This window comes from Argiope bruennichi, chromosome 9 (assembly GCF_947563725.1).
Source record: "Argiope bruennichi chromosome 9, qqArgBrue1.1, whole genome shotgun sequence".
In the NCBI taxonomy this organism is placed as follows: domain Eukaryota; kingdom Metazoa; phylum Arthropoda; class Arachnida; order Araneae; family Araneidae; genus Argiope; species Argiope bruennichi.
The window spans coordinates 27,772,456-27,793,282 of NC_079159.1; the positions used below are offsets into that span (position 1 = coordinate 27,772,456).

The 20,827-nt window shown below is 29.4% G+C and overlaps 1 protein-coding gene across 4 annotated transcripts in view; it reads left to right on the forward strand.

Annotated features, from left to right (window-relative positions):
- The window catches only part of LOC129983804 (GTP-binding protein Di-Ras2-like), a 132,676-nt gene that overhangs the window by 75,836 nt on the left and 36,013 nt on the right, over positions 1 to 20,827 (forward strand). For all 4 annotated transcript variants that reach the window (XM_056093444.1, XM_056093443.1, XM_056093441.1 and 1 more), the window contains exon 2: positions 20,071 to 20,228. In XM_056093444.1, the coding sequence (XP_055949419.1) occupies positions 20,201 to 20,228 (28 nt within the window). In that variant the 5' untranslated portion in view covers positions 20,071 to 20,200. The remainder of the gene's footprint in view (positions 1 to 20,070; positions 20,229 to 20,827) is intronic.

Consider the following 20,827-nt stretch of genomic DNA (forward strand, 5'->3'; position numbering starts at 1 on the left):
GTGTTTCGGCTTTTGAGAAGTATAACATCCCTTCGTCTTCTGTCCTTTTGAGTGACATCACAGAGTCCACTAAAGAAATATGTCTTGAGAATGCAATAGATGTCCGAGGAAGTTTGGAAATCCGCCATGTCTCGTCTGAAAAGTCATTGAACTCACTTCATCCGACTATACTGTTGTCATGCGACTTGAAAACAGTTGCAGCAATTTGCTGTGCACTTTGCTCAGCTTGAAATATAGCCAAATTTTAAGAATGGTTGCTTAATTTCTTTATCCTGTCGTATGCAAGAAGAAAAAAGGGAAATTACTGTAAATAACAAAATCGAACTTGAGACTCTGACGAATATCCAAGTTTTAGATAGCCTTGAGTTCAAAAAATACATTTTTGATAAACGTCTGTCTATATGTCTGTGACGAAGGTAATTCAAAAACGTTTTGAGCAAGATGGATGAAATTTATTCGATCTTTATACCAAATTTATATATTTCTATCAAATTTTGAGCAAAATCTGTTCGGAGGGAATCCGTCTGTCCGGCTGTTCGAATATCATTTAACATTAAAAATACAAAACAAAGAGCGTTTGATGGATAAAACTCATTGCACCTATTCAATATTGTTACGAATCTGTAATGCTGCTTCCCAGCATAGTTGGTTCCACCATCGGAAAGAATGTTTTACAGTCATCGGTATTGGACGGAGTCCGGTGTCGCGTCGGAGGGTCCCGGAGCTTGGCGACAAACTTGGCGACGAATTTGGCGACTTTGGTGCCAAAATGGATTATACCCGAAACATCGAGAATTTTCCCGAGCCGTCCAGTAGGTACCGAGATACGCCTCGAACGTTCCTGATTGGTTGAGAGGCGTCTAGCCCCGCCTCCGGAGACCGATAAACGGAAGCGGCCGCAGCTGCTAGGGCAGAGTAGTCGGAAACGACAGTAAAGAACTGGTCTTCCAGAGATAAGCGGGGCAGCGACGGAGTGAAGCTAGTGCTGAACTAAGCTGTGTTCTACTGTCTATAGTAGAGACTTGTTGTATGCTGCTGCTGTGTATGCTGTTGTATGCTGCCCGTCTCGGCTGAAGATAATCGTCTGTTGTGCTGTATATAGTTGTAGTCTTTGTGCTGTCCTGTGTGTCTTCGTGTAAATAAACGTCGTTGTTTTATTTTCTACTGCTGCCTGGTGATTGAGCGTTCTTCACACCATATAGCTCCCGCTATCCAAACGAACCCCGGAAATTCCGTAACAATATCTATAGTGTAGATACCTTTCGATTTTTGAGACAAATCCAACGAAGGATTGACAGTCTGTACTTTCAGAAAAATGTAAATGCAACAGCTCAAAAGAACAGTGACTTAAATATATCAAATTTGGTATATAATTTTGTGACTATAAGTAAATTTTTGTTTCAATTGGTTGGGAAAAATGCATCTGAAGTACAAATCTTATTTTCGGTACTAATAACCGCATGCGAGAAATTAATAATAAAAAAAAAACTCGCCAAGGATGACACGATAGATTCAGTAAAAAGGCTAAAATTCAAACTAAACGTTAAAATTTCATAACTATTGAACATCAAGGCCATGCAAGGAATTCAGGTTTGGAATAACAGGTTTATTAGAGAGTATGTGAGAAAATTTTGAAAAGACCACTACTGCTGGTTATCGTTTCGTATGAGAGATGTAAAAAGAGAAATCGTTGCAAATATAAAAATTATTCCTACTCCACGTTTCAGATCTCTTTTGAGATCGAAAAACACGTTCCTGGAATTATATTTGTTTATCTGTGAAGATATTAACTCAAAAACGCTCTGATCTAGACGTATGAAATTTGGTATGTAATTTTAACAGCAAATTATAGATTTTTATTAAATTTGAAACGAAATCCCATCTATTCGAGGTTTGTCTGCCTAATTACCCGAGTACAATTAAATGCAATATCTTCAGGACGGAACGAGTCAAATCAATGCAGTTTTATGCACAGTTGTGGCATGTAAAGTTTAAATTTTTATCAAACATTGAACTAAATCCATACGGGAGAAGTCCATTTATTGGTCTGTACATCTGCATGCATTGAAGCGCCATAATTCAATACCGGTGACTTAGGTAACTGAAATTTGAAAATCTTGTTATTAATATTTTAACTTTGTGCCCAGTTATGGCTTCAATTGATCTATAAAAAGGTGTCCAAAAAGCGTAATCATTTTTTAGCTATATTGCGTAGCCCAAAATGCTTATGGGCATAATTTGATGCAATCCTTGACGATAAATATCTTCATTTAGCAATAAATACGAGAAAATATGATTTGTATCTTAGACGTGTTTTATTCAATTTATTGAAACTATCATTTGACACAAAACTACGAATACATACACAAAATAACACAGCAAAATCTGCATATGTCACTGCATTTTTGAAATATCGCGCTTACATGCTAGTGAAAGAAAAGGCTGACAGATGATCAACTCTTCCACGGATATGGTTCCAAATTTGATCGGAATCTATACAGGTGTTAAATTTATGTACCAAATTTCACACATTTAGCCACCTTCGTTTTGTAATTATCGTGTTAAATTATATTCGGATATCCAGAAACAAAGTTTCATCTGAAAGTATTTCACTCAAAAGTTTTTAGAAATCTACAAATTTAATATAAAGACCAAATATCAAATTTCATCAATCTTATTCGAAGAGTTTTTGAATTATCTTTGCACAGATAGAGGGATAGACATAATAATAAAAATGAGTTTCTCATCTTGAGAGAGGGTCTAATGCGTGAAAATTCGTCAAAGTTTCGAATTCGACTTTTTTTTTTCCTTTTATGATTACAATCTGCTGTATACTTCGTATGAGAAAGTATTAGAACAAAGCATTTAAGGGGTTAAATGAAGCTCTATCAAACTGAACTGATGGTAAATTCAAGCCCCAGACCTTCGTCCGCAGGTTAATCTGTGATTTTTGGGGGTAAAATCCTGATTTGGAACAAATTTTTATAACTGGCATTTTCTCTTAATTTATAAATCATAAATCTTTCATAATGATTCCAAGATTTATTACTTTTAGAAATGGAACAAATGTGTACGATAAATAAATTCTATTCTACTAACTTTCAATCAAGAAAAGAAACTTCATAATGATGATAGTTTTCGAGAAACGCATCCTTCTTTAAAAGCGAAAGATTTATCTGCTCGTCCATGGGGGAAAAAAAGGATACATTCCAAATCCTTTACTTTTATACTCTTTCGCTGCTTCAATAATTCAAGTCTAGTCTTTTTCAAGACAAAGTATCCTTATAAAACAAATTAAAAAAAAACTCAAAGTTTATATCACAAAAATTCTCTATCCTCTTACAGATCTGTCCGAATCTATCTATCGAGTTTTCTATCAGTTGGCCTTTTAGGGCAGGCCACTTTATCATAGCGAGAACTCAATAAACTGCGATCATTTAATAAATCTCGAAACAGTTCCTGTCTGCCTGTAAACTTCACCTCGTCTCAACGAATTGATTGTCCTGAGATTTATAAGTATCGGAACAGCTTAAAAGCTTTTCTGTAAAGGAATGCCGCTTACACTTGGGAGAATAAATTGTTTAAAAGTTTGCGAGATTTAACTTTAATTGTACTGAAACACCTTTTACTTATATATGGGGAAATTTTAATGAATTGCGGGAAAAAATTTTCTTTTATTATATTTTAAAATAAACGTATATGATAAATTATTTTCAACCAATATGATAAATTGATACTTTCTGTCAACATAAATTCAACCGGCTATGTAAATCGGAGCTGTAAATAATATCTTCGCATGTTTTGGAAAATCATAAATCTGCCACGCTTGTTCTCAGTAAATATTGAAATAATTTGTTACCTCAATTTTTGACTTGTCCAGATTTACGGCGGCAATATATTGTAACAAGATTTATCAGTAATTCCCTAATTGTGAGTCGCGAATCAATTTTAGGTAGATCGTAACAAGATCTTGAATGCATATGCATTTTCCCACAATTTGAAAAGTGTGGTTTAAAATCTTTATCAAGCAATGTGGCACGACATGATGAAAGCACAATGCGCAAATAAGCGACTCGTGTTAGTTGAGACATCTCCCAACAAATCAGAAATTATTTCTTCTTATATATACTAAATCAGTTTACATACTTTAATTTCGAAGGAATTCGTTATCATTTCTATATTTTTATATTATCACTTCTATATCACTATTATATTTCATAATAAATGTGAAATTATTTGTGTTTTTTTAAATATGTATTTATTAAACACAAAAAGATCTTCAGTAAGAATGTGTATTCTTTATCTCAAAAACAAGAACTCATTTCACAAAGGATGAAGTAGGTCCTTACGGGTTCGATTTGCTAAAAGTGAAATGCGGTGCTTAAAAGTTTGGGAGCCTTTGCGTTAGATATTAAATAAAAAAGCTTTTAACAATCTAAAAAGGTGTGTTTTTTTAATTCTGTCTAAAATATTTCACTTACAATATAAATGAGTGACCAGATTTTAAAAATTTATTTTTCCTAAGTTACTACTTATATATTACTATAATAATATAAATAGTAATATATAAAAACAAGGGGAAAATCCAAAATTTTGTTTTTCATATGGTTTAACCTATGCCAATTATCTGGACATATTGTAAATACGGTTAATTCCACGTCTTCGTAAAGATATTATGAATTTTATTTTTTCATTAAAAAGGGACCCTCACCACTTTGCCGGATTCATTGTTTTTCTAAGTTCATAACCTGCCTCAATGAGAAGTTTCCTCACTACTTTATCGAACGTGCTGGTAACATTGAATTATCCCTCGTTACATGGCCACCAACATCACAGGATCTTACTTAATGGGATTTCTTTATCCGGACATAAACTAAAGACTTTGCTGATAATGACACATTGTCGAAGGCAGTCAATGACCTTAAAAAGCGCATTAAGTTACATTAATAATCATAGATAATATAAAATTTCAAAATTCGAGCAACGAGTTTATTTAAGATTCGTTGTTTATCCTGTTACGAAAGGTTCACACATCGAGCATATTTTTAAGTGAAAAATAAATTGTAATTTGCTTCTTTACTATCATTTATCACTGAATAGATTATGGTCAATAGTTTGGAAAATATAAAATCTTAATATTTTCTCATTCATTAATGCTGCCTCTTCATTTTTAATTTTGAAAGCTGAAGGTAATATAGTATATTTTGTTAAATTTCATCTTTTGAAATTGAAGTTTAGAGCTTCAAGATCTGGCTCTATAGAAGATTCGTTGTGTATTCGAACCTCATATATGTCCAATTATGGTATTCTGGAATTAGAATATAATATTGAAGTAAGTGGAGAGAATGTCTCAATTGTAACTTTCATTATTTCACCACGGTTGGCGTTGACATAAGTGTCACCATACTCAGTAAATCATACATACGTATACTGTCACCATACTCAGTAAATCATACATACGTATACTGTCACCATACTCAGTAAATCATACATACGTATACTGTCACCATACTCAGTAAATCATACATACATATACTGTCACCATACTCAGTAAATCATACATACGTATACTGTCACCATACTCAGTAAATCATATATACGTATACTGTCACCATACTCAGTAAATCATACATACGTATACTGTCACCATACTCAGTAAATCATATATACGTATACTGTCACCATACTCAGTAAATCATACATACGTATACTGTCACCATACTCAGTAAATCATACATACGTATACTGTCCCCATACTCAGTAGATCATACATACGTATACTGTCACCATACTCAGTAAATCATACGTACGTATACTGTCACCATACTCAGTAAATCATACATACGTATACTGTCATCAGACTCAGTAAATCCGGATAGCAAATAATGACTGCATATGCGTTCAATTCAGTGTTGCCCTAATTCTCTTACCTAAACTCTTCATTGTTTGCTCTAGCGCTCTTGTCGCTCTCTAAACTGTGTGGCAACATTAAGATTATATTCAATCGATTTTATCTAAAAAAAATCCAGATAGTAGTTTTCCAGTTGCATATCTAAAAAAATCATTTAGAAAAAATTTAATTTGCCAGTATAATTTTAAAATGATATGAACCTAATTTTATAACCATGTAAAAGAAGAAAATGGTATAAATTAGAAATTAATATCAACTTGAAAACATGATTGTGTCAAGAGAGATTAGCTTTACATCTTCTTTATTATTATATGCGTTTATTTTAATATAAAACTTTACAATTATTTAATTTTATTAATATTAAATTAAAATATATTAAAATGTAAAGATTTTTTTATCAGAATAAAATAAGTCCTTATCTGTCCAAATTTTGCACGCTTTATATAGCAATTAAACATTGTATCAATACTTATCAATTTTGTCATTTGTAAACATGGTTCAAAATTACAATGTCCATTCAAAACTAATTCACATGTATCTCTAGAAATTTATTAAAATAATTTTAATATCAATCACTCTTTTGCTGTTATAAGTTCCTTGAGGAATTTATTTCAAGATAAAATCAAATAAAAAGAAAGTATAAGACAGTTAAGTTAATACACGGAATAGTTAACATCAAACTGTTAAACTTTCTGAGCTAATTTATAAAATTTAATATCAAAGTAATTTTAATATGAAATTTTACAATTGATGCAATCAAAAAAGTCGATGTTTGGAACTAGAGATTCAATTTTTCTTTCTTTTTTTCCCTTTGAATTTTTAGTTGTTGTATTTCGTTTGTCTAATAGTTATTCATCTATAAACAGATCATATTTATTGTCTTGCTAGTTATTATAATCTAGCCAGGCTTTAGGATCTTCTGTATTTTCTTTCATTACTTTTTCTTTTCAATGTAACAACAAAAGATTTCTAAAAGTTGTCTCATAAGAAAATATTGTCCAAAAAACAAGCCACGTGTGCATTAATCCTTTGATTCAGAATCTCAGTTTATTTAATTGGATTCAAGCCATTTTTTTTTGCGTGTGTATATTAGAATACATATGAATTCATTTATCATAGAAAATAATTTTAGGGCCTTTTTATAATTCCTTAAAAGGTCATGTATATTATTTCGGACACTCCTAGTCAAATAGCTTTGGCTCTTATCCGATAGTTTTTTATAAAAATTTTATGAAGAAAAATTACTTATTCCAAGAAGAATGCCAAGCACTTTTTTATTATGCAATTTTGTCATTCTAATTTTAAACTTGCGCTCAATATTAATTTTCATAAATTCCATTATTCTCAACTAAGAAAAATATTTTTGAATCAGATTACATTGTAAAACATTTGTTAAAAATAAAACCATTAAAAATTCCTTCATTATTATTAAACTCTTGTTAATTTTGTCACAATAACATAAATATTGTTTGCAAGTTCTTTCTTTCATTGAAATCTTCAAACTTAGGTTAAAAATTAAATAATATCAAAACTATATCGCTAAAAGGATAAATTTTTAATTTTTGCATGATACGTGTTTGCGTAATTTTGCATTTTAAAAAAGAAAAAATTTTGATTGATTTTTAGTTATTAACATTTAAACATTTCTAAGATGCATATTCCCAAATCGAAGAGACTGTTATCCCAAACTTAATAGCTTTAGTCTGCCTTGTAAAACTTCAACAGAAAGACAGATACACATATGTATATATCTTTTTATTAATAATGGAAATAAATAAATGCATATTCGGAAAAAAACAGTATCTAAATCTTTTATATCTCCAATGCTTAATGAAAATTGGAACTTTATTCATTTCAACTTAATAAATCTAGAATATAATAAATAAGGAAAACTGATTTATATTTCAAAATTTACAAATTTTGCTATATATTCAAAAAAATTTCTTACTTATAGTTATTTTTCTGATTTTCATTCATTTTTGTCGTTTCATCTCTGACAATTTATTTTTCTTGATTGATTTTATTATATATTCATAGAAATTATTATTTATCAGATATCCTCTAATGCAAACCGAGCCTTTGAATTTGGGTCACGTTTAATTAGTTTTTAGATTCAATACCTGCGAAAAAAATCGAATAATTTTAAGACGATTTAGGTTTATATATATATATATATATATATATATATATGCAAAGTTATTGAAGTATACAATAACTTTGCAAATATTATATTAATTGATTATTACGAAACCCAAAATTATTTTTGGCAATCCGTTGACAAGAAGAAAGTCAAAAACGAGAAACGGAAAAGAATAAATTTCTCCACAATGAAGTCCTAAACAGTCTAGAATATGTTCAGCAGAGGCCTGATGTTGGCAGCATTTCGGGCAAAGAGGGTAAACTTTTTCACCCTGAGAAAAGAAAAGACATCTAAGGTGGCCACTTGATATAATCATTATTATACTAATGCAAACCAAGCCTTCGATTTCAGATCACTTAGAACAGTTTTTAGAAACAATGATTGCGAAAAGATTAAAATAATTTCAGTTTTTATATGTGTATGCAAAGTTATCGCAGTTGACAATAATTTTGCATATATTATATTAATTGATTATAATAAAATCCAAAAATTCATGTAGAATTACTTTGCTCGACTTTACGTTTCCCCGACAAAAAAAAGGTTTAAAATAAGAAAGATTTCAAAGAAATTCATAAAAAGGATAATAATAAATGTAATAAATCCTATTCTACGTTTCTATTGTACCAATAAAATACTATGACTTCCAGATTCGTTTTATTTTAAAAGAAATCAATTACATTAATATATTTAATTCAATCAAAAACTGAAAAACACGTAAAATTTTTAACTTCTTATCATAGCATGTGAAAATATGGATGGAAATTTCTTATTAAGAAAATACTTTAAAGAGATATTTATGTAAAGACGCTATCTCTTCTCGTGTAAATTTTACGTTGTTTAATAAACTGCCTCAATAAGATAATAAATCCCAGAATATACTTAATTTACTAAAAAAAATTACCGTTAAAGCCTTTGTTTGCTCTCTTTTCATTTGAAAACTGATATATTTCTATAAAAAGTTCTAAATTTAATATTCCATACCATAAATTCCATTTCGTTGCATATAATTGGAAAACCCTTTAAGAAACTCTTATCTTCAGGAAACAATATACCTCCAGACACCTTTAATTTAATAGAAACCAAAAGCACACAAAATCTTTAATTTACCTTCTGATGAAACTTTTCACAAAAAATGCCAACCAAACGAAATAATAAATTATATTCAAAACTTCCAGCTCCAAATAAATAAAGAAAATAAGACCCGAACTATTCCTTTTTCCAGAAAAGATCAAACCGCGGGCCACATTTAATTTTCCAAAACCAAAAACCACACAAAACCTTTATTTGCTCTGAATTGTTTTCAGTTAACTCTCTGCTGATTTCGATGAAAAAGTTCAAACGAAACTTAATATTCTGTGCACGAAAGTCAACACTTCTAGAAGAGAGACAACCATTGCCTGTGCCCGGACAAAATCTGTAGTCTACCCTTTCCTGGGGGATGATCATTTCTTCATCGATTCCTCTGCCACTTCCGTCATCTAGGAAGCAAAACAGTTGGGTCTCTCTTGGGGGAGAACTTTACTTTCTTCTTCCCAAGAATTCTTCTCTCCGAGAGTTTTTCTTGGATTCTTTGTTTTTATAGGATCTTCCGAATTATTCATCGGGGAAACTTTCGCTCAACCAGTTTATGATTCGTAACCCCAGAATATTGTTTATTATCGTTTTCTTTATGGGTTTTCATGGCTAGGAAATTTTTATATTTCCTCCATTCTTTTCTTGCATAAGGCATCGATTCTGTAGGTTTTGTCTTTCATGTATCGATTGCTTTTATTTTCTCTTACACGTAATATAGAAAGGTATAGTAACCGTCAAAAAAATTCCAATTCCATAATTTGAGGAATCTCGACGTTTTAGACCTCCCTGGGTTCGAAAAACAAATTTTTTTTACATGTCCGTCTGTCTTTCCGTCTTGAGACAAAGATAAGTCAACAACCCTTTGAGCTAGACTTGAAATTTGGTATACGGTCTTTACACCAAATTTGCAGATTTCTATCAAATTTAGAGTAAAATCTGTACAGAAAAAGTCGGTCTGTCCGACTGTTTCAATGTAAGTTAACACGATAATTATAAAATGAAGAGATAATTAATTTTTTTAAAATCTTTATTGCTAAAATTCTAGGTCTAAAGTTGTATTTAAAGATGTATTTTCCTTTTAATGTTAAAATTTTTATATAAAAATAACTTTAATAAAAGCATTACTCATCCACTTTTATTAGTGCAATGTAAGTCAAATTTATGTAACTTTTTAATGGCAGTTTTTATTTTTAATTCATAACTAATCTTTTTACTTCCTTGTATACATAGTGTAAAGTATAGTAATCATCAAAAATTTCGAACTGATTCCCACGTGTCCTCCCTTTTTTTTAAACTTAAACACATTTCTGGAAAATAACTGTCTGTCTGTGACAAAAATAGCTCAAAGACATCTTAAATTAGACATTTGAAATTTGATATAAAAGTCTTCACACCAAATATGCAAATATCTATCTAATTTTTAGTAAACTCTGTACAGAAAAAATCCATCTATCTGGCTGTTCGAATTTTAAGTTAACCCTTTAAAGGGCCATTTTTTTAGACATATTAAGTTAAAATATTTTTAGGCTTGAAATTAGAATAAGAGAAAAGGGATTCATTTAGCTTATTAGATAAATTTAATTTGATAAATTAATTAATTTAGTTAATTAATAATTAAGTAACAAATCAAGAGGCATCATTTTGTCTGAGATAAAGAACCGAAGCATCTAAGCTTCTGACTTACTGTAAAAATTGGTCAGAACTTATGCCAACCTACATAATTTCATACAAAGATTGATAAATTTGGTGGGAAGCATACTTCCCAAGGCCCCAGAAAGGGTTAACACGATAATTACAAAATGAAGAGAGCTAGATAGATAAAATTCGATACAAGGATTTAACATCTATAGTGCATATACCTGTCAAAGTTTGAGCCAAAATCAACAATGTGGTGATTGTCTATCCGTCTGTACTTTCAGAAACATTTAAACACGATAATTCAAAAAAGCAATGACTTAAATATATTAAATATGTAAAACGCAATATGTGAAATTTGATATGAGATTTTGAGACAACAATGCAGTTTTATGTCAAATCTTTGTTCCAATCGGTTGAGAAAAAAGTGTCTAAAAGACAAATTCGATTTTCGGGTACTATTAACGGCATGCCAGAGATTAACTGCCCAAAAAGTCGCCAAGAATGTCACGATAGATTCAGTAAAAATGATAAATTCGCGCCAAAAGTTAACATTTCGTAATTATTGTACGCCAATACCATGCAAGGCTATCTCTGGCATGACAAGTTTATTAAAGAGTATGCGGGAAAGTTTTGGGGAGACAATTCCACTGGTTTCTCTATGGAGTTGTTACTTTAAATATTCTGCAAAAGAAAGAAACGGCCTAAAAATTATGTTCTATTGAAATGTTCTATTTCTAAATAAAAAATGAAAAGAATACCAAAACAATTTCAACTTCAGGTGATAAAAACAAACCAATGGCATATTTTTTAATGACATGGCCAATTATTTTTAGTTGAATTTCAACAAATGAAACTTTTAACCAAACTTAATATTTCATGCAGTCTGCTTTCTTCAGGAAGTGACAACGACTGTCTGTGATTGGGCAAAATGTGGTGTCCACCCTTCCTGGGGGGAATGATCTTTTCTTCATCGATTCTTTATCCATTTCCGTTAACCTAAAAAGCAAATGGTTAAATCTTTTTTTCAGAAAGTGTTTTACTTCCTTCATGTCGAATTCTTTCCTGGAATTTTTCTTGAGGGGGGCTGTGTTTTTATAGGAACTCTCATTGTCTGGGAAATGTTCTTTCAACGAATTTACGACTTTGCAGCTCCAGCATATTCTTTAATGTCGTTTTCTTTTAAACGTTTTTATGGTTGGAAATATTTAAACGCTTTGTTTAGTTGTTTATGAATTATAAATTCTTTTTGGCCTTTTATATATTGTTTGATTGATGCGTTCGTGAAAGGAATGCATTATAAAATGATGAAAACAGCAAAATATAATAAACTATACTGCAAAATATAATAAACTAACATTCTTTTACACGAGAAATTTACTGAGAAATTATTACAACCATGAAGATTCGACTTTAAATGTTTAAGAAATTTTCAAGTTTTAGAGTTCCGAATAACAAAAGTCTTTTGGAAATTGTCTATTTGTCTGCCAACTCGTCTATGAATATGACAATTCACAAACAGCAAATTAGACAAATGAAATTTGGTCATCTTCGGACAAAAATTTAAGCTTTCTCCCAAATTTTGAACAAAATTTTTCGACTATAATACTGTCTTTTCCTCTATCCATATGTATGCACACATGATGACTAAAAATTGCAACCGGCAACATGAATGAAGCTTTGTGTACACTTTTATAACTATAGTGACAGATATCTGATTTTAGACTAAACCTTTTAAAGGGATGTCTGTCTGTCTATTTGTTATCATCACATGTGTAAACACTATGTGTGTATATATTTAATAAAAGTTTTTTAAAAAAATAATAAAAAGTAGCCTTTTTTTAATGCGGAAAAAAGTAGGATTTTCTTTGAAATTTTTATTTATTTGTCAGTCTTTAAAAACCAATTACATTATAAAGATTATATTAAACAATTTTTCAAGATTTTTCAATTCAATATAGGGAAAGCCAGAGTATAAGAATAAAAATCTAAATAATTTATTGGCTGTTTAACTGAAATAGCTCTCAAAACATCTAAATTTATGTATTGTCTCGTAGCCATACGAAAATACAAAATTTAAACCAGCTAGAAAGGTCACCGCTAAACTTTCTAGCATACACTTTAATAAACTTGTCATAGCAGAAAAAGCCTTACATGGAATTGGAGCACAATAGTTAGGAATTATTAACTTCAGGCGGGAATTTAGCATTTCTACTGAATCTATCGTGACATTTTTGGCTAGTTATTTGGCGACTAATCCCTGGCATGCGTTAATAGTGCCCAAAAATCACATTTGTGTTTTAGACACGTTTTTCTGAATCCGAATGGAAAACCAAAATTTGACACAAAACTGCGCTTGTAGTCACAAAATCTCGTACCAAATTTGATATATTTAAGTCATTGCGTTTTTGAATTATCGTGTTTAAATGTTTCTGAAAATACAAACAGCCAGAAAATCAATACGCAATTGGACTTTGAGCAAGGTTTGACAAGTGTCCACATTATATATGTTAAATCTATGTACTGGGTTTTATCTAAGTAACTTCGTTTTTTTAATTATCGTGTTGACATATATTAGAACATCCAACGGATGAACTTCTTCTGAAAAGATTTTACTCAAAATTTGATAGAAATCTGCAAATTTGGTGTAAAACTCATATACCAAATTTCAAAAGGCTAACTAAAAGTTTGACGTTTTAGTTATCTTTGTCATACATACAGACGAACAGACATTTTCTAAAAATGGGTTTTTCGAACTCCTAGAGGTCTAAAAAGTGGAGATTTCTTACAATCTCGAGATCGAATTTTTTGTCGATTACCATACGAGAAAGTAAAAAAAAATTATCCACACAATTAACAATTCCTTAAATAGGAATGGTAAAATGTTTCGTTCAAAATTCTCTCTAAGACCAACCGTACATTTAAAGCTACCAAATTTGCCATAAAATTACTTTATGAGAAATAGGTCCTCGCCATTTTCCTAAATTTTGATTAAATCTTTAATTAAAAGTATTAAAAATCTTAACATTTTCCCACGATATAATTCAGAGTATGTTGTTTCACAAGATTCTTTTCCGTTCCCCGGGTGCAAGCGGAAAATCACCAAATAATGTAGAATCCCGCCAAATTCGCTTTCACAATTGGCGACATTTGCACAAGTTTTATACCTCTTTAAAATTTTAAGGAATAAATTTCTCAATGATATCAATTTCATTTCCGCACAATTTTTTTTATTTAATAAATTTTCCAAAATAATTTAAATATATATCACAACATTACTAATCATTCTTTTGGTAATAGTATTTATACGCAAGCACATTTGCGATTAATTTAAAAGCATATTTTGTGTATATGTTATTATTACGACATAATTTAGAGTAAGCTTTAAAAATAAAACTACGACAGGTGAAACAACCCTAAAATAAAATGAAATCTATTTCGAAATTAAGAAAAAAACGCAAATTTCAAGTTACCATGTGAGAACAATATTATTTTTAAGCCATTATTTGTCTTAATTAATTTAATTCATTAACTAGTTTAAACCGGTTTGAAACAATCACGAGACTTCTCTCTCTCTCTCTCTTATATATATATATATATATATATATATATATATATATATATATATATATATATATATATATATATATATATATATATATATATATATATATATATATATATATATATATATATATATATATATATATGTATGTATGTATGTATGTATCTATATATAATTTTTAAAACTTTCATTTTTAATCTTTCCAATTTCACTAGCTGGCAAAAAAAAGTTTTGGAACTCGACCGATTTTGAGATGAAAAAAAAAACATCGTATTTCTAAATGTGATTATTTCAAACCGGTTGAAACTGGTTAATGACTTAAATGAATTAAGACAATTCGTAAGAATTCAGAGAATGAATAATTTGGAAATCAAGTTGTAACTTTAGTTGGCTATAAATCGCTAAATGTGATCCTAAAAGCGATAGTTTCAAATAACCCTAAAAGCGAAAAAATGTATGCCTCAAAAGCGATAAATCGCCAATTTGTTGCCTGCGCCTTTTGAGGCTTCAAAAACCTCAAACCAAAACAACATCATGTTTTCACATGATAATAACAATACTTCGAGTTAGAGGTTCAATGCTCTTTTCAGTTTTTGTTAATTAATTTTAATTATTTATTATAGCGCATAGTTGTTCATTAAAAGAATATTTACATTAAACCATTTTACAGATCAATATCTTGAACTTGAATATAAACAGTGAGGGATATAGCTACAAATGCTGTTATCCCACAGGAGAGAAAATCAGTTAATGGATATCAAAATACTTGAAGGAAATCAATATCTTCCGGTCACATCATTAACCCACTCCATCTTCTTTTTAATATAAGATATAACAATAAAACAAAATTTAATTCGTGCACGCGAGCTTATTTGCATTAGTCTCATGAGACCACATCAGACTTCCGGTTCGATGGATACAAGCGTAAATTATTTCATCATATTAGATACATGCTTTACCATTTCGCGCTCAAACACATAATTACTGGTATAATTCCGAAGGCGTCCTAAGCCATACTTTCGCCACTTCCTTCTTATAAAGGAAAAGGGCCAAACTTCTTAATTTAAATGCATCAAATATTTCTATTAACAGTTTGGCAACAAGACTACGTCGCTTTCAAAAGCCAGCGGAAGCCTAAGTCATAAAAGAAGCTTTTGTGATATTTACCAGAAAAGTCATTTCGCATAATTTGCATTCGCGCTGGAATATCTCGAGTCTTTTCGGCTTTGTTATTATTATTCTCTGCATATTGAAATCCGGTGTTTCAACGCAGTCTTATGATATTCATGAGATGTGTACAATCTATTATAATTTCGAAATGATATTCAACGAAATATTCAATGGAAATCTTGTGAAAGAAATTGTTTGGGAAGCCATGCCAAATGGGTCCGGTCACAAGGAATGCTGGTTTATTTCAGTTTTAGATAGAAGTATTAATGATGTATAGGCACTTTAAAACTATATTTTGTTTATATCTTCTTTTTTATTCAGAAAATAATATATTATGTTAAAATTAAATTATTGATGTCTGATTTTTCCAACTTTTTTGAAATTAAATGATCAACTTTATTTAAATTTAGCATAAAGCGTTCAGAAACTCATCCTCTGGTTTAAAAAACTTAAGCTAATATATTATTATAAACTTAAGCTAATATATTATAATTATTATAACTCAGATAACTAATCATAATTAGAAGAAGGCAATGTTATAACTGGTTGCAGGAATTATTTGCATTAGAGCTCATTTACATTTACATTTCTCGTATGTACAGTACAGAGAAATTGTAATCGTCAAAAACTTATCTTCGAATTCGATATTTTGACGATTCTCCATGTTTTATATCTTCCTAAGTTCGCAGCACACATTTTAGGAAACTGATGATTAAATCAAAAATGATCTGAGACAGACGGAAATTTGGTATACGGTCTTTATATCAAATTTGTAGATTTCTATCAAATTTTGAGAATGATTCGTTCTGAGAAAGTCTGTCTATTCGGCTGTTCGAATAAATTAATACAATAACTACAAAATGGGAAACGCTAGATAGACAAAATTCGGTACATATATTTAATATCTATAACGTCAGCCCTATAAAATTTCGAGCCAAATCTAATGAGGGGTTGACCGTCTATTGGCCTGTATTTTCAGAAACATATAAATACGATAATTCAAAAACGTAACGACTTAAACCACATTTAACATGGGATTTTATAACTACAAATATAGTTTTAAATCAATTTTTGTTCCAATCGACTGGGAAGTTTAGTTTAACTTAGTTATATTAACATCACGTTTTTAAAGCAACACTAGGGTTATTTTGGGACTGATCACGTAATTTTGAACCTTGGTCAGGACGACACTTGAGCTGGCACTCCCCTCTCCACACCACACCAGCGGGAGGACATTTGACCCGGATGGTTTAACGTGCACCAGATGGTTTAACGTGCACCAGCGATAGTTCTTCCGTGGAATCGGATCTCGACCCTGAGACCCTCTGGTTCCGAAGCTGAGACCTTACCGCCAAGCCACCACGACCGGTAAACGTCTTGCAAAGAATGTGTCTGAAACAAAATTTTCAGATCTGTTGGACGCATGGCAGGGATTAATCACCAAAATTCTCGCCAAGGATGACATGATTAATTCAGTAAAAATTTTAAATTCACGGCAAATGTTAATATTTTGTAACTATTGCAGCAAGGTGTTTTCTGAGATACACCTTTATTAAAGAATATGTGAGAAAGTTTTGGGGTGGCCACCATTTGGGGATAGTGAAAACGAAAGCAGTTAGCAAGTTTAGAGAAAGCATTATTTCGGTTTGTTATTATTTGTTATTGAAGCAGAACACATTTTAACTATAAATATTTTTAATGTTGTAATATTTTGACTGTGGGATTAATTAGCTTGCCCTTTAATTGCTTAAGTACATTTAAAAATATTTCTATAAAATGAAGGAGTCTTGTCTGCATTTTGATTATTTACTTTTAATATTTTCTATTTCAATTAAATGAATTATTTGTAATTATAATTACTAATTTAATACTAAAAACTATTAATAAGCTGTTGTGAAAAGTATAAAATTTTTTTATGAATACCTTTTCAAATCTCAATGCCAAATATATATAAACATTCTATTTTCACCATTTGCATTTAGTTATGTAACGTAAGAGTAATTTTATACATGTTGTATAACATATACGTTGTTAATTATATGAAAATATAATATATAACATATGCATATATTTCACATGTAAACATATGAAATTATATACATATGTTTACATATATATTGCTAATTTACTGAAATTAAATTTAATTAAATTTATAAATAAGGTTAATATATCCTCACAGATCGAATAGGATATGAAGAAAAAGAGTTCGTCCGTAGCCATTTTGTTTCGTTATCTTGTTTTCGCATTATCTGGGACCGATTTTTAATCATAAAAAGCTCAGGGGAAATCTTACTTCGATAAGATAATATTTTTTCACTTTTTTGTTTTTAATTAACAATTAATTAAAAACAAAAAGTCAGTATTAAACTACTTCAATTTTTTGGTTTTTCCAAGACCATAAATTTTAATTGGTTTTGTAAATCCTCGCTGTTCTGATACTTATTTATATTAATATCTAAAATATAGAATATTTTCTGATAACAAATGATTTAGTTCAAACTATAAAATTGATACTGTTATGATCGATGCATTTTAAGCTATTCGAATTATTTAATAAATTTACTATTTTCGTCTACGGCGCAATATTATATTGAAATATTACTGAAAATTTATTTGATGTGGCTTTCTTTATCTTTATGAAAAGTGTTTTTAAAAAGTATTATTAATACTTTTACATACTGCGCGCATGACAATATTAAATAGTCAAAAGAAGAAAGCGAAGTAATAATCGTTTGCTTATTTGATCATATTGAAAAAACCAAAACCAACAAACTTATTTGATTTTTTTGTGTGTGTCAAACCAAAGATACATGCTGTTTTTCCGTACTCTATATTTTTTATATGCTGTATTCGTTATGTATTAACTGAATACTCTTTTAAAATTTAGTACTTGCAAATAAACTAATAAAAAGTATTGAACTAAATTTATTATTTAAAATTAAAAATAATTTATTCTGAAAAGCATTTTTAAAATAAAGTTTTGAAAATCGCATAACTCCTAGATTCCTCAAAAATTTAAATAAAGAAATCTATTTTATTGATAAATTAGAATTCAGGATTCAAAATTGTTTTCTGGTAAATTTGGGAAAGCAATTCTAAGAATCATATCAATTTTGAACTGTATATCTCCTTGCTTATCTAAAGATTTATATTAAGAACACAATTTATAAATTTAATCAGAGGATTTCAATTTTACAAACTTACAAAATCCAACAATATTTGTGTTGGAAATATAATCTCTATTTTAATTGAGATTATCAGCTATTTAGATTAATAATATTAATAATTATTGGTATTGCAAGATAGTTATTTTCACATGATTATAGATTATAACAAGAGTGATTTAAAACTTTAAAAATAATAAGAAATTATGGAATTTTTTTCCCAATAGGAATTTAATTAAAGAATTTCCTATATATTTAAAAAAGAATGTTTAATTTATAAATCTGCAGGATCCAGCATTATTCATGTTAAAAATAAGAAAATTATAGAATTTGCTCAATTATTTTTAAAAAAAGGAATTTTAATAATTATTATTATCAGGTCATTATTTTTACAAAATAGAGGATAATATCAAGTAATATAGAGATATAAAAATAACGGATTTTTAATTCTAATAGAAAATAATAGAGTTATTACGTTTAGAAACTTAAATAAAATTTCCATTTATGCATTTTAAAAATTTTCTATTTTTAAAAACATGCAAAATTTTTAAATTATTACGTAAATATACATAATTCCAATATAACTGATAACATTTATAGAGCTTTTATAATAATTTGAAATAATAGATGTTCTTCTACGAAAGATATATATTATCGAAGATAATACGAAAGATAATATCAAGTAATATAGAGATATCAAAATAACGATTTTTAATTATAATAAAAATAATAGAGTTCTTTCCCTTTAGAAACTTAAATAAAAATTACCATTTATATATTTTAAAAATATAAATATATAAAAATTATAAAAAAATATAAATTATAAATTACCATTTATATATTTTAAAAATTTTCTATTTTTAAAAACATACAAAATTTAAAAATTATTACGGAAATATGCATAATGACAAGATAACTGATAACATTTATGGAGCTTTCATAATAATTGGAAAAATAGATGTTCTTCTACGAATATAAAGGATCTATTTGTAAGTTTATGAAAGAATTTCTATGTTACAAGCCTACAGATTCTAACAATATTTGCTTTGGAAATCATGAGATTAAAAAATCTTAAAGAATAATAGAGTAATTATAGGTTCTTAAATAATACTATGGATAGTATAGAGTTTTGAAAATAATAGTTTTGATAATAACAGGAAATAATAGAGATTTTTAATTATCATTTATAAAGAATGCAAATTATATATTTAAAAAAGAATCTAACTTTTCAAATCTACAGAATCTAACTATGTTTGTATTGAAAATAAGAAAAATAGTAATAGAGAATTTTTGAAACCAAAAAAAAACCTCATAATGTGCAATAATATTGCAGATCTCATAAAAAAGGGAAAGTTTTATTACCAATGGTGAGTGTTCAAGTATTAGTTCTACCGATGTATTTCTCCTTCAGGTTAGAAGACACCTTGGATGCGCAGTGGCCAATCCTGGACTCCTGGGATCCCATATGTAAAACACATCCAAACACACTGTAAAAAACATTAATAAATGTGTTTTCTAAACAGCTATACGCAGGAAAAAGGATGAGCGTACTCACAACGACACTAGCTGGTAACCATTTTACTCCCATACAGCACCTGCTTCCTTCTGAAATCGTCTCTTCCTGCTTGGGCACTGTCTCTCTTTCTGTCCTCCTATCTCTCAACCCTTATATCCTAAAATCTTAAGAAATAAATGTCTGCATGTATATATATATTTATATCACAGCACATCCTGGTTTTGTTTCGTGAGTGGCACTACTAATGCTTTTGCAAAAATTGGGAATGCTTTTGAGAGTGCATGAATGTGTGTTGAATGAAGGCGTGCTTTCTTTTCCTCAAATTCTCTTACAGATACTGTGTGTTAATGCATCTTCGTGATATAACTTTGTGCTTTAATTCCTATAAATGTTCAAATATAAAATCGTCCATAAAGATGTTTTGTGTGAATTTTATCATTTGTTATTGCTTATTTTTATGTGCTTTTGTGTAACAGTGTCATTTATTTATGAAGGTAAGCAAATGTCATAAAATTGTCATTATACTTATGCAGCTTGAACCTATTTTTTTATATATATAATAGATGTTTTTATTATAAAATTAAAACAGTCAATAATAGATAATTTTAAGTATCTATTTATAAATTTTCATCTCCAAAAATTTTTTTTAAAT